At 39.6% G+C, this 14242-nt stretch overlaps 1 protein-coding gene across 1 annotated transcript in view; it reads right to left on the bottom strand.

Moving 5' to 3' along the window:
• Positions 1-4073: 4073 nt before the first annotated feature.
• The window catches only part of MTMR12 (myotubularin related protein 12), a 33103-nt gene continuing 22934 nt past the window's right edge, over positions 4074-14242 (bottom strand). Inside the window, exons 11-16 of the mRNA XM_071425588.1 lie at positions 12415-12493; positions 10745-10815; positions 9587-9759; positions 8736-8903; positions 7759-7920; positions 4074-6785 (exon numbers count right to left, since the gene is read on the bottom strand). Of these exons, the coding sequence (XP_071281689.1) occupies positions 6210-6785; positions 7759-7920; positions 8736-8903; positions 9587-9759; positions 10745-10815; positions 12415-12493 (1229 nt within the window). The 3' untranslated portion in view covers positions 4074-6209. The remainder of the gene's footprint in view (positions 6786-7758; positions 7921-8735; positions 8904-9586; positions 9760-10744; positions 10816-12414; positions 12494-14242) is intronic.

Raw genomic sequence — 14242 nt, 5'->3', positions numbered from 1 at the left:
TGGCTGTTTTTAGATTACAAGTCAGAACACGATATTTGCTTTTCAGCAGCTGCCCTCAATCACTGCTTGCTCACAGCCCAGGCAGCAAAATGGTATTTAAGACTCTGCCAGCCCAACCAAAGCACAGCCTAAGGAACTACAGGCCTGAAGAGCATCAGAACGTGTTTGATGGCCATAAGCTGAGTTCACTGGGTTTGCTCACCTTACTTACAGGTGAGATCCAATGCAGCTTTAAATCATCCTGTAAGGCTTCTACAGGCAACCCCAAAACACAGCTGGTTTGGATTGTGCTTCTTTCTTCCCTGTCTTTTTGTTTTCCCTCAGAAGTGTTACATAGTTGGAGTTGGCCATGCGTGCTGTTTACAGCATTTCAGCTCGCTGCACATTAGAGGTGGTTCCCAGGATTTATCTCTTTTCCAGCACTACAGCAGCTGGAGAGTGACTTTTCCAGCACCTGTGGTTCCACCTTTCACCTCATCTGCTCTGACTGGGGGCTGCCAAGTCAGAGGGGCATCCTCAAACTGTCTGCTCCTCTTGTTTCCCCCTGCATCCCCACAGGGTGATTTGGATCAAGGAGCTGATCTGATGGAAAGCTAATCCACAAAAGGAAAACACTGATTTCCATAAAATCTGATAGCAAGCAGCAGCATGAGGGCACTGCTGGGCAGTGATTAGCAGGACTCCCTCTGGCAGCTCCTTGCATTTGCTGCAGATCGGGTGTAACCCAGCAGCAAACCTGCTGGGAGAACAGACCATTGTTCTGCTGTCACTTGTGCAGGCACCATCACAACAAAGCCCTGAATTTACAGGAGATATGCTGCCCTAGAAATCATTTTTCTTTCATGCAGTTTTTGTTTGTGAAAAAGTGCTGTGCAGGAGGATTTTACTCACTCTAAATAATAACAATAATAAAATAATAATAATGACAATAATAACAATAAAATAAAAATACAACTTCCCGAACAACCATCCTCTGTATTGCCAGCAAAGTAAGAGACCTTGTACTGTGAGAACTGCTTAAGTCATCTGTAGTACTTCTCATCTGGCTTTCAAATATTCCCACCACCTCCTGCAAAAGGAAAAGCTAAGTGCAGCTGGTGGGTATAAAACCAGTATTTTCCAAAGTTAAATGAACAACCATCAGAAAAGGAAGACATATTTTCTAACGGTGAATCCACTGTGGAAAGTCTGGGATGGGAAACTGGAAAATACAGTAAGTGGCTTGTAGGAAACTAACTGGGTTCATGTGTACAGTGAACTCAAGGAGGGTGGTGAGGAGCATTGTGTTTTGATTTATGAATTGGGGTCAGAGTGAGAGTGGAAATATATTCTTGCATCACCAAAACATAAAGCAAGGGCACTTACACCCTCTACATGAAATTAGCATCTCTGTCATCACATTCATGCATAAACATACTTTCAATTAATGTCTCTGAAACAAAAGGAAATTAGTCCCACTGATTGCAAAGTGAGCCCACAGAGTTCTGACTTTTAAAAGTCTTAAGAAGACTTGAAGGTTTACACTCTATTAGCAAAACTGTACATTATTTCTAGTAGCATTAGCTGTTCTTAATTGGAAATTTTCTTCAAACAGCAATAAAGTTTGTAAGTTTCAGAACTTGTAGAAATATCAGCTGGTTTCCAGGAAATAAACTGAATTTTGGCTTCTACAGTATAATGAAAATTTTATTTCAGGACCCAGAAACAGACAAAATGCAAGATTAAAAAAAATTGAAGAGAAAACTGGGATACCTGACTTGACTGTAAATGAGCAGATTTTCCTATTTGAGAGAAGCATTGCTTTCAGCTTGAGAACTTCAGATTTGGATCAAGCCTGAGCTGCAGGTACAGAGGTTTCTGTTGCATTCTCCTACCCTGATTTCCTTACTAACAACACCAGGCATCTAATCAACGTTTCATCCATCACCAGCTTTGAAAACCAGTAAATAATTTTGATGGCATTTGACAAAAAAATTATTTCATAAGTTGGTAGATTCCAACAGGCAATCTGGAGGCTACATGACCAGGCCATGTCAAATCATGAGCATTACCTGGCCCCCCAGAACCTGAGTCACAGCTTTTGAATTGTCCAGCAAATCGGCAGTGGTGACAAACCTATGAACTGCTGGAACAGCACATGCTTTAGGAACAGGGAGGAGATGGACGGAGACCGAAGATGTTCTGGCATGGGCAGGGGCAGGAAATGTCAGAAGAAAGGACAAAATTGAGTGGTCTGGCCATAAAGTCAAGACCACAGGAAATCAGTCTTGCTAGGTCTGCAAAATTTTTCACAAGAAAAATTTACAAATGCATTTCCTAGGCATGTCTTATTCACTTGCTTAAAGCGAGGTATAACATTAAGGTAAGTGCCTATTTGTTTTACTGGGTTGCTACATGAAAACCAGGGAAAACAAATGCTTGCTGAAAGCAGAGAAACATGCTATGATTGAACACCAGCAGGGCTCCACAGCAGCCAAACCAGGGCAGCACTGAGCATCCATGCCCCTCCAAACACTTGCCAAGATAGTAGCAGTCCTCTATTACATCTTCTCAGCCTCCACAGCACTTTTAAAGCTGTGACCCCAGTCAAATTGACCACCCAAGCAGAGGGAGCCCTTTGGGGCTCAGAACTGTGTCTAAATGTCTAGCCATGCCCTGCTAACACATGCTGAAGAACCCCATTGCCTTTGTACTTAACATGGTGGTGCCCTCCCCATGTAACTGTCTCTCCAGCTCAAGCATCAGATCTCCTTATCTTCTGTGTCCACTCCTCTCCAAGTTAAGTCTATTATCCAACCAAATTCTGTCATCCTGCAAATGCTGGCAAAAATCATTTGTCACGTTGACTTTACTACAAACCAAGAAAAAGGAAGCAAGACACCCTAAAAAGGGTTTTTTTGCCCCTTCCACTCCTCACCCTCTCCAATTTACCCTGGAAAAGCAGGTATAGTTCTATACACAGAATGCTTTTTTCAGACTCAGCTAAGCTCACTTCTCAAAACTCCTTCCTCTCCCAGAAAATTAAGTCCTTCACACAATTTTTAGAGATTTATGCAAAACCTAGCTCTTTGTGAAGGAGCACCCAGCTGTAAATACTGCATGAGGTCTCCAGGTAGTTTAGAGTGAAGGTGACCTCTGCTGTGACAAAACGAATCCATTGTAAGAAATCATCATCAGAAAGTATTCACCTGCCTCTGGAATAAATTATGCTTCTGCGCTTCAGGCACAAATGGAAAAAGCTTCAGCTGGAGCAAAAAATCAGGAGGGCAAGCTGGCTGTAAACACCTTAATGAAGTACATGTTTGCATTCCTTTATGCTACACATCAATAGCTGAGCCTTTTCAATAGTGAATGCAGCCCTAAATCAAAGCCAAGCGGTCAAAGTACAATTGCTGGTCCTTAGCAGCTGTGGGTGAGGCAGAGGCACACCTTGTGGTACAACATGACCCACAGCTATTGCTGTGTGGGGCTTCAAGAACAAAGCTGGCACAGTCCTGTAATGTTCATGGGGTTTTAATGTGTGATTTGTACTAGTGCTGCCTTTGACCAGGGGCTAGCAATTTGTAGTGTCTTGAAAAAAGTGGAATTTTAAAATCACAAGTACAAGCTGTACTCCACAGCTTACTGTGGCCACCTTAGTCCACATCAAACACACATCTGGTTTGAGAAATACCCCCCTGTGGCAACTTCAAGTGGCTTAGTGTAACAATGCAAGAACAAATTTCACCCTGGATGTGGGAGAAGTATATTGCTAAGACAACAACACTAAGCAATTATATTGCTAAGAAACAAACACTCTTTAATAATGCCCCCAATACAGACAATCAGCAGTCAATTTCTAGATCACCTTTAACTTCCCACAGCCATCCTGCTTCATTGCACTGAACTGCCCTCTCTCCTGCATTGGGGGCATCAGAAGTACAGCCAGATCAAAACTGGACAGCTTCCCCATAATAGTCTGTAAAAATCAGGATATAACCAGAAAAGCCTTGCCACTGCAGATTGTCAAGTCTGCTGTATTTAGTGCATCACTTGCAATGTGGACCTTAAACATACATTCTTATCTCACGATGAATAGTTCAAAGTATATTTTATTGACACTCTTCAAACAGCCTGGAGAGAAGTAACAATATTTAATCAAAAGAAGGAAAAAGAAGATAGAAACCTGAAAAACTGCTAGCTTGCATTCAGTGTTAAAACTTGGAGGTATAAACAAAAGCCTGGAGTATAAATATGAAGTATATTTCCAATCCTTCAGTGCAGAAAACCAGCAACAATGGTATTCACTCTACATTAGAAGTGTTTCCATGTTCAATTCCAGATATATACTTTTCTTCTATATATATTTCTGATAACTTATGTACAAATAAGATGTCCAACATCTGTTCTTTAATACAAGTATGTAATCTTCATAACTGAAACATTACAACAGTTTGATCAAAAGTATAGAAAATCATTTTAATATTTTTTTTTTATGGCAGTGTTTAAAAAACTCCACCCTTGAACCCAAATGACCTTAGAAGGACAAGTATTTCTTCACTGTAATAATACACTGCTCATTCAACATGCAAAGTGTTATTGCATACATGAGTCACATGAATTACAACTAAGTCTGAAGAAAATGTGCTGTACAGCCCATTCTAGCAAGTGCTAGCTGTAAATATCACAGAAGAAAGCATAGTACTACTGTATTTTTAAATAAAATGCTACAAACTCAAGTATTGTCCTCGCACTAAGACTTTAAGGCAATTAAGAGCTGGAAAGCTTCAGTTTGGCATAGCTGCATTAAGCTCTCCCCTTTCCCAGTTATGAGAATTTGTTTTTAGAGGGCTGCTGATGAATTGTTGCTGTATATTAATACAACTCAGTATGAAGTGATAAGTCAGTAACAAAAGTTTAATATCCCCAAGTTTCACTGAGCTGATCAAATTTAAGCAACAGTTTATCCACCAGCTAAGTTTTCCAGCATGGATTTCTAAATTGTTATGAGAACAGAGAAAAATATTCAATGTGTAACCTCTCAGTGTAACTGATTTTACGACTTCAATCCATTCTTGGGGTATTACAGAATTTAAGGGTTAAAAACAGATCTGACAGTCAAATATTCAGCTTTACAAAGGATAATTATTTGCTGTAAAAATTTGTATAAACATACACACAGTAGATCCAAGTCAACAGGCATTTCTTTATGGCTTCTTTCACTGAGGTACTGTTATTACATCCAGCAACAGGACACGAGTGTTCTATAAACACCACATTCATAAGCTGTACCACCAACTCATGACAAGTGGTAACAGACTGCAAATCCTGCCTCACTGCAGAACTACAGGAAAAGAGTCTTCCCTGCTATGTGGAGAGTCTCAGTGCAAGCTACAGAAAGCCTTAAAGGCAACGGGCATCAGTGGGGGAAAAGTTCCAATGAAAGTCTCCCTCTACTTAAAGGAGAAAACATACTCATGGCAAATTGAAATCTCATTCGTTAAAGTTAAGAGCAAACATAAAATTCCAAGGCAGCAAGGGCATGTAGAACAGCAGCCATACATTACGACTTGAAATGTGTCATTAAGCTCTTGCATCTGACCCTTGAGCTAAGTGCATGCACAGGCTCAGAGCAGCCAATCTGTGACCATGACACCACACAGACCAACACTGACAAAGGGGAAGGGGCAAGCACACGACTTCTGTTGATCCAACAGCAGACAGAAAACCCCTGCTGACCACAAGAGTATTCCTCAGCTGTCAAAAGCTGACTTGTGAGTGCACAGTTAGTTGCATCTTTCACTGTTTACATGTGGGGGGAATTTGCAAATCACAGTACTCCACTCCCAGTATGGGGAAAGGGATGTTAAGATAGCATGCTTGTTGCCATGTGCATTTATCATTCTACCTTTACAGCAGAGAGTATTCTTTTGCTGTTTTTCTTTTTTTTTTTTTTTTAACAGAGTGGCCAGGTTGTTACTACAGCCAACACTCCCATTTTTATTTCACCTATGCTAAAAATATGGTTCTGCAATAAATATTGTTAGAAATGGAAGTTCAAAACATGCTCAGTTAATTATAGCAACTACTTCTTTCCAATCAAGGATTTTTAACCCCACAAACCCATTAAACAGTTTGCAGATGCTCAAGTTCCTTATATGAAGATACAGCAAAACATTTAAAACTCAGTGCTTAGCCACATACAATCCATACTGTAATCTATATACATGTTATAACATATCCCCACTTAGATCAACAAATTCATCATCCCTCTTGACCAAGTCATCTTCATCTTCCAAGTCCTTCCAGGTGCTAGTAGGTAAAGCTGGTTTGACAGACTGTCTCTGCAGTAAAGCAAATGGAAACAAGGATGACAAACGGGCAGAATTTCTCAGCAAGGGAACAGAATGTACATCTCCAGAAACAGCCTGACTGTGTTCTTCATCCATTTTCACCTGCAGGCTTTGCACTTCCTCCATCAAGTCCAGAATCTTGGCAGCTGTAGCTATTGTTCCACCACCATGGAGCTGGGCCTCAGGAATCCATCGTAGGTAACGCTGTGCCCAGACTTTGATTTCGGGGCCGTCGATGCGCGGCAGCAGAAGACCGTGGTAGTCGACAGGTTTGCTATGCCAGCTATCATAAAACTCCCTTAAGCTGTTAGGGGGCTCATCTGAAGAATTTATGAACTTGCCAATTCTTTTACCCAGAATGTTTTTAATTAAATGATCTGTTTCCTCCCTGAAAAATCCTCTTTTCGTGGAAGGCTTTGCCTGTGTCAGTGGCAAAGAAAGTTGCCGTTGATGCTTTAAGAGAGGAAAAAAAGGCAAAATACTCAGATAATATTAATGCAATGGGACTTCAGAAAGCAGGTTTAAGAGGAAGAAAAACGAAGTTGTATTCAGGAAACTCTTGCAAGCAATAGTCACTTGATCTATATAGAAAAGCAGTGGCTGTGTTTAAATTCTTATTTTTCAGTACATCAAGTACTTTACAGAGCATACTGAGTGTTGCCAGCTTCCTTCCCTGCTAACCAAAAGTAACACCACTAAAGCAATTGTCTTTGAAAAAGCCAAACCCTTTGCTTACATTTAAGTATTGCCAGTGTCCATGTTTAGTTTAAGCTAGTTATAAATAAAGTGCTCTCTGATTTCTAGGTTTTTATCCAGTTGGTCCCTCACTGTATCTCAGATAAACGCTGTAGATCATACTGGCAGTGTCTCACAAGAGAATGCTTTATACAGGACAGAATTTACCAATGAATTGCAATTGAGAGAGGCTACTCCAAAAATTTTTCCCTGAGTTTGAGCTACATGCCAATAATGAGGTGGTCCATCCATAATCCTCCATACTCCAGACAGTTTTTTTGCTGTTGTTGGTCCCCCTCCCACTCCAAGTGCACACACACACTCCAGTTAAAATTAGGGAATCACAAACCTATGTATTTCAGTCAGGGACTCCATGGAACAACTAAATTAACTCCCTTCAAACACATCATTGCAACTCACCTGAATATTAAATCTCATGACTTACCAACAGACTTGCATAGAAGTATGAAGAAAAAGAATCCCTAACTTCATGGCTATGAACTATAAAAGAGTTATTTACAATTCTAGTGCATGCAAACTGGGTTCTTAAATCCAGGTGTGTCTGAGGTATATGTGTATTTTGTCAATTTAAAAAAAGTCTGCACCAATACTTTCACTGTGAGAACATTTGAAATAAGATGTGCAAAATATTTCTAGAACTGAAAAAACAGTTCAGCAGCACATATCTTACTTTGAACCGTGCAGTCTTCCGTTGACTTCTATCTGGTTTTGGTTTCTCTGCATAAAGAGGGTTGTTCAGGAAAGCCAGGGCCTTGGGGTCAAACTGCACAGACCAGTCCCACACAGTAAGGAATCTGAAAGGACCACTTTGTGTCTTGAGGCTTTCCCCACTCTGCCAAAACAAACAGGTCACATTTAATACTGCTAGAAGGGAATTCTGACTAAGTCAAGGTGAAATAAAGAAACTGGCTTTTTAGAAAAAAGGCCACAGAGTTGCAACAACACTTTCGCTTTCTATGTGTTCAATAACTGAACAACAGTGCAATCAGACTTTCACAGATGAAACTAAAGTTAAATATTCTCAGAAAAAAAGACATTTTGAAACTTGGACAAGAGACAGACAGTTGGATTCCTCAAACACAGGCAGCACATTACGATTCCAAACACCAAAAGCTGGAACTGCAGTCATGCAGTGCTACTGGTCTAGATTTTGCGATCAACAATTTATTTGTATGAAAGACAGTAATCTTCACTTTTTCCTTTAGTCTCTGTGCAGCCTTGCAGAGGATACTCCCATTGCTCCCAGCTTCTTAGGCTAGAGAAGAGCATGAACCAAATATAAATCAACATTCAGGAGATGTTGATTTTGGAATACAACAGAATATACTATACAAGAATTTCATAGATAACTTATTCTGCCAGACAGCTGGATATTCCTTGTAGGTTAAGGAGCTCCAATTTCACTGAAGGGCATTAAACATACAACTGCAGCTACATATTACAGGTAATGTATTCCTTCTGTCATCATAAACTCCTATGTCCTGAACTTGCCTCCCTATAGCCAAAATTGCACTTGCTCACCCTTCAAGGCAGTTCAATAAGTAAGGAAAAAGGTGCTGTTGGGAATTGCTTTTTTTTGAGTGTTCCTTGTTTGTTGGTCAAACTCATTCTCTAACACACCACATCCACAAAATACCAAACCCTTACCTTATTAGTGTCTCTTTGATGTTGAGAGTTGAAGAAGAAAGTGCTAAAAATAGGCACATAGAGGCTGTCTGACAAGACAGTTAAGTAAGTTTCTGTGAACTCAAATGCTGGAGGATACTGTTGTACCAGCTGCCAAACACAATTTAGCAGGAGCAGAAAAACAGGAGCCTAAGTAAACAAAATATTTCATCAGTTTCAGAAAAAGTTTAAATTGTTCCACCATGAAAACTATTTATTTTATAGTATCAAGTGTATCCAAATACAAATCTTAAGGCAAGAGGCCTGATTAACTACAGAACTGCTGCATGTACATTTGGCTGAAATTTGAAGAATCTGAGCTATCCTTGGCCAATTATTGACAGAAGAGATGAGCATTTTCTACTCTGAATTTAAAAGTTGCCACTATGCAGCCTTTTAAAGGTGGCAAAGCAAAACTAGTTTATATCAACTCTTGATCAGAATAAGTCAGTTTACACCTATTTGAATAGCAATCTAAACTAGTCCCAAAGCAAGACAGTAAAAAGTTGATCTCCAGATGTGACAGGAATAGGCAATTAACTCGAGTTATTTCCATGGATACTTCTACCATTTAACACAAGTCTCCAAGAGCACAGGATACATGACTTTCAAAAGATTCCAAGACTGGGAAATTTTTCATTTGTTCTCTTTAATAATAAAGCCATTGCTGGCCTCTAAACAGCAAAAACAGTGACACTGTACAAACATCAACCCATAAAACAAAACAGAAGATCCTCAGAGTAACTGGAACTTCTGGACTAACAGGTAAATCCCTCTTCACGCTGAGTAAGCTTATAAATAGTAAGTAAGGAAAGCAATTAAAAAATTTTTACCTCCTCTTTCTCACTTTTGTGTAAGTGGTTACAGCGATCCAAAAAGCTATGTCCTCCAATCACCCACTCCTTCTGAATAAGGCTCTGAAACCCTGACTTTGTTCTGCTGTATGAATCCATCATCACTTGAACCAGACTCGAGATTACACAGCACAGATCAGTAGCACTCTCTTCTACAAAGGAGAACAGAAACCACATTCTACACTGAGTCATTCCTCAAACATTATGTAAGAAAGCAAGGCATTGCCATGTTCACATAAACAAAATTGTATTTCAGGATCAGAGCAGCACAGACATTTTTGCAAGTCAGAGAAGTTAATCCATGATTCCAAATTTAAGGTTACTTACACACTTATCCTAGGAAAGTACTTTGACAATAAAACCTGCAAGCCCCAACACTTACTACTGTAACTTGCCTATGCCCTTCAGTCTCCCACAAGCACACACTGCCCCTCAGCCCAGCCATGTGTCCTTACCCTTCCTACACTCCACACCTCTTTTCAGAAGGTGTGAAACTGCCTCCTCATGCAACATACAGTCTTCACCTTTCCAAAAGGTGCCTCCAGAAAACACCTCTTGCCTGTGCTAGGTTTCTCAAATGGCAATATGTGTGAAAAACTCAACTAAATTACCAATCCAGGAGTCACTTAATGGTTAACTTGAGATTTGGTTTTACATGTGATTACTCAGTCTAGGAAAATAAACTGCTCAACATGTTTACAATAAGTATATTATTCCATGTATTTTTAATAAAGAGTCTGCAGAATATCCAACATGTATCTAGAAAATATAAAGGTTATTTTTCAAAGTTTTCATATTACCAGTCCTTTGTGTGGATATGGTTCCCATGCCCCTTAAAATACAGCAAAGGGCCTAAGAGACCTTAAATAAAATAAACTGGGAAACAGGAATGTTACCTCTTCTTTATGCAAGACTCTCCTGCCAATTTATCAGCAGCTTTTTCATTCATATCCTGGAATTGTGCTTACCATATTTTCTTTAACTACAGGAAGCATTTCCAGAAATGTAGGAGATAAAGGTGTCTTACTTGAGTGCTCTAAGAATTTTAGCAAGTCTCTACCATAATTAGACAGCTTAGTCCTATATACTGATTTGTTTAAATTCATTTTGAAGTAGATTATCTCATTAAATTCTTACCTATGAGGAGAACATTTGTATGCTGTATTTCCAGACACTCAGCAACTTCTATGGCTTTCTTCAAGACTCTCCTGTTTTGGTACAGGAAAAGTTGAGTGAAGTTTCTTATATTAGTTTCCCCTAGACAGGGTTAGAATGCCATAATTGAAACTTCACTAGTTCTTTAAAACACAATACCCATGCTCAGTTTGTGTAAACTAAGAACTGCTCAGCTTCAAGAACATTTTATCTGGCCATTAACCATGCATTTTCAGTTGCTATGATACACTATGTTATTCTGGATCAACAGCAGCCATCACACACCAAAGTATTACAATTGCTAAGAACCAGATCTTTTTCCTGGAAAGAGCCAACATCGCCATATTTATGTTCTAACATACTACATTCTACATTTCTTCCAAAATCTGCTTTCAAGAGAGAGAGGGAAGGATGAGCAATCAGCTCTTGTAAACATTCTGACAGAAGTTATACAGAGAACATTATTACACAAGGAAGACTGAGTGGAATTACAGATCACATAAAACCAGATGTAACATTGTTGGTTTCTAGATCTAAATTTTCATAAAATTAGTTATTCTTAGCAAAAGCCTGTACACAAATTTGGATTCTTGCAATATCTTAGGTCACTAAGAAAAGTGGACAGTTTATTTCTTAAGTGTGGAATTGTCAGATTCTTCTTTGTTCTATCATCCAGAACATGTGACAAAGCATTCCTACTAACTACAAAAGCCAAGAACAGGCTGACCCAGGAACCAGCTGGATCCAAGTATGGAAATGACCAGTCTCAAAACAACCTAAGGATAGGAACCCAGCCTGGCTTTTACTTTAAACTACCGGTGATCGTCATTATGTCAATGAATTTCTCAACATATATGGTCTTCACTAGAACCTTTCAATAAATACATTTAAATTCTGGATTAACAAGTTAATAACTATCAATATCTATGGATTGTTATTAAGACCAGAGGGACTGGACCTGACTGCAGAAGCACTCCATGGTAATTAGCTGATTACAGAATAAACTGACAGACAAAAGAGTTAGCACAAAGTAACATTGAAAACAAAACTCCTCAACATGCCACTAGAACAAGCCTCAAGTTAGCCAACACCATTCCAACACTTACTCACTGTGGACTGCTGAAAGAAGAAAAGAGAACTTAAGGAACAATCAGCACAAAAAGGGGACAAAACTGAGAAGACATGTCATTTTATAAATCTTTGGTGGACTAACATCTTGAACACTGCACTTCATCTCACCCTAAAGGACATTACAGAAGTAGAGAGTACAGAGAAGAATGGCAAGGCCAGTCAGAGACATAGAATAGTTTCACACAAGAAACAAACAGGATTCTTGAGTTTGGAAAGAAGGTGACAATGCAGGATGGAAATTATTGGATCTGTATTTTTAACTGGCTCTCTGGAAGAATTGTAATTGGAATGATCTGCTACTTCTCATATCCTTTAAAGTGGAACACTTAACACAAATCTGCACTGTTAAAAACACTGTCTCAAGTTGCAGAAATAAGATATATAAATGGGACCATAAGCCTGTCTTAATTTTTTTTTCCTATTGGCAGTAAAGAATTCCATTTCAAGAAACTAGCTAAAAAACCCACTACAAATGCAATTACCAACAATTTGAAACACAGAAAGCTGAAGATACAGCAAACCTGATTATTTCTAGCCAGTTTGTGCTCTCCAGTAATGAAAACCATTTCACATCAGTTGCCCAGAAGTCTGTACTGTTATCTGAAAAAAAAAAAAAGAAAAAAAAAAATAAAGCAACCAATACTAAGGAGTCAGCAAATCTCAATCACTATTAAAGTTGACACCTTATGACTAAATAAGGAAGCGAAGTAATCCTACAAACACCAGCAGAGTTTTATAGTACCACAGCCTTTTAGAAAAAGTAAGTTGAAGGTTCATGGCACTCAAACGAGGTAAATAAATCTGTTGACAAAATGGAAAAGTAATAAAGTTTAATCAGAGATGATGATCTACATAAAGCTTAACCTAAAGACACTTGATTTTGAAAATCATTACCATCAGAGCCAGAGACACCAATGGGTTTTAGAAGTAGGTTATAAAAATTTATGGAATGTAAGACTACCTGAAAAATGTTTTAAACAGTTTTTGCTGTGACTAAAAAAAAGGCATTAAAATACATAAACAGGGAGGCCAAGTTCAATACCACAAAGTCATTAAACACCTATGAAATTCACTAGGACTTTTGTTGATTTTTTCAAATGCCACCTAAGTGTCCACTGCTTTTATTTCTTTCAAAGCCAGTCAACAAATACTGGAAAGCTTTCACAAGCTGATATAATCAATTAAAACCAGAATATATTAAATTTCCTGCATGAGACAAACCTTGAAGCACAAGGCCTGCAATGGTTCTACTAGTGAGAAACCAGATACACAGAAACTTGAGGAATTGAAGCTGTTCTGGAAAGGGTGGGGGAGGAGGGAATTTTGTGTAACTGCCCACCTTCCCAGAGTCTCTCAAACACTTCCAGTGTTCGATTCCAGCACATTTACACACTACTGTGTCTGCTGTATCTTGCACCTATGCCTCAAATGCACAGGCATACACGTGTTTTATTCCTGTAGCTGTGCTGCCTCCATGCAGTACAGCTACAGGAGCAGCACCTCATCCTGTTCATTGCACAATTTAAACTCCTCTCCCAATTTCTTTCACCCTGGCCATAGAAACTAGTTCTCCACAAAAGCTTTGTTCCATTAGACATAGTTTTCACCAAATCCCATCACCCTCACAGTAAAGAATTTTTCCCCAGTACCTGATCCAAAGCTGCCCATTTTCCCTTGTCCTGTCATTTCATGCTCTCATCTAAAGTCCCTCTCCAGTTCTCTTGTAGCCTCTATAGGAAGTGGAAGGTTCCATAAGGTCTCCCTAAAGCCTTCTCTTCTGCAGGCTGAACAATCCTAATTCTGTCAGCCTTTCCTCACAGCAGAGCTGCTCCATCCCTCTGATCACCTTGGTGCCTCCTCTGGGCTCTCTCCAGCAGGTCCCTGTCCCTCCTGTGCTGGGAGCCCAGGGCTGGATGCAGTGCTCCAGGTGGGTCTCAGCAGAGCAGAGCAGAGGGGCAGAATCCCCTCCCTGCCCTGCTGCCCACGGGGCTCTGGGTGCAGCCCAGGACACGTTTGGCTCTCTGGGCTGTGAGGGCCATAGCCAGGACAAGCTGCCTATACCATATTAACGAGGCGTGTACAGGACAAAAGTTACGGTTAATGTGTTCAGACTTTAAAATATGGTAATAAGGTCATACATTTCTCTAAGATCTTAGTACTTCTGCAGAAGTTACCTGAATGTTTTTCTCAGACTGAAAGTGCATAGTGCTATACTCAGTGAGGTACAGTCTACTGTCAAAACTTATTTAACAAACTGCAAGAACACTTACTAGATGGGAGTTTCAACACATTCCCTTTTGCATGAATATAAGACAATGATGCAATTACATCATTGAAATACACAGTATT

This window comes from Agelaius tricolor, unplaced genomic scaffold, assembly GCF_023055355.1.
Source record: "Agelaius tricolor isolate 1412-34295 unplaced genomic scaffold, bAgeTri1.0.p SCAF_4, whole genome shotgun sequence".
In the NCBI taxonomy this organism is placed as follows: Eukaryota; Metazoa; Chordata; class Aves; order Passeriformes; family Icteridae; genus Agelaius; species Agelaius tricolor.
The sequence above is the reverse complement of the archived record's forward strand: the minus strand, read 5'-3'. Positions and strand labels throughout refer to the sequence as shown.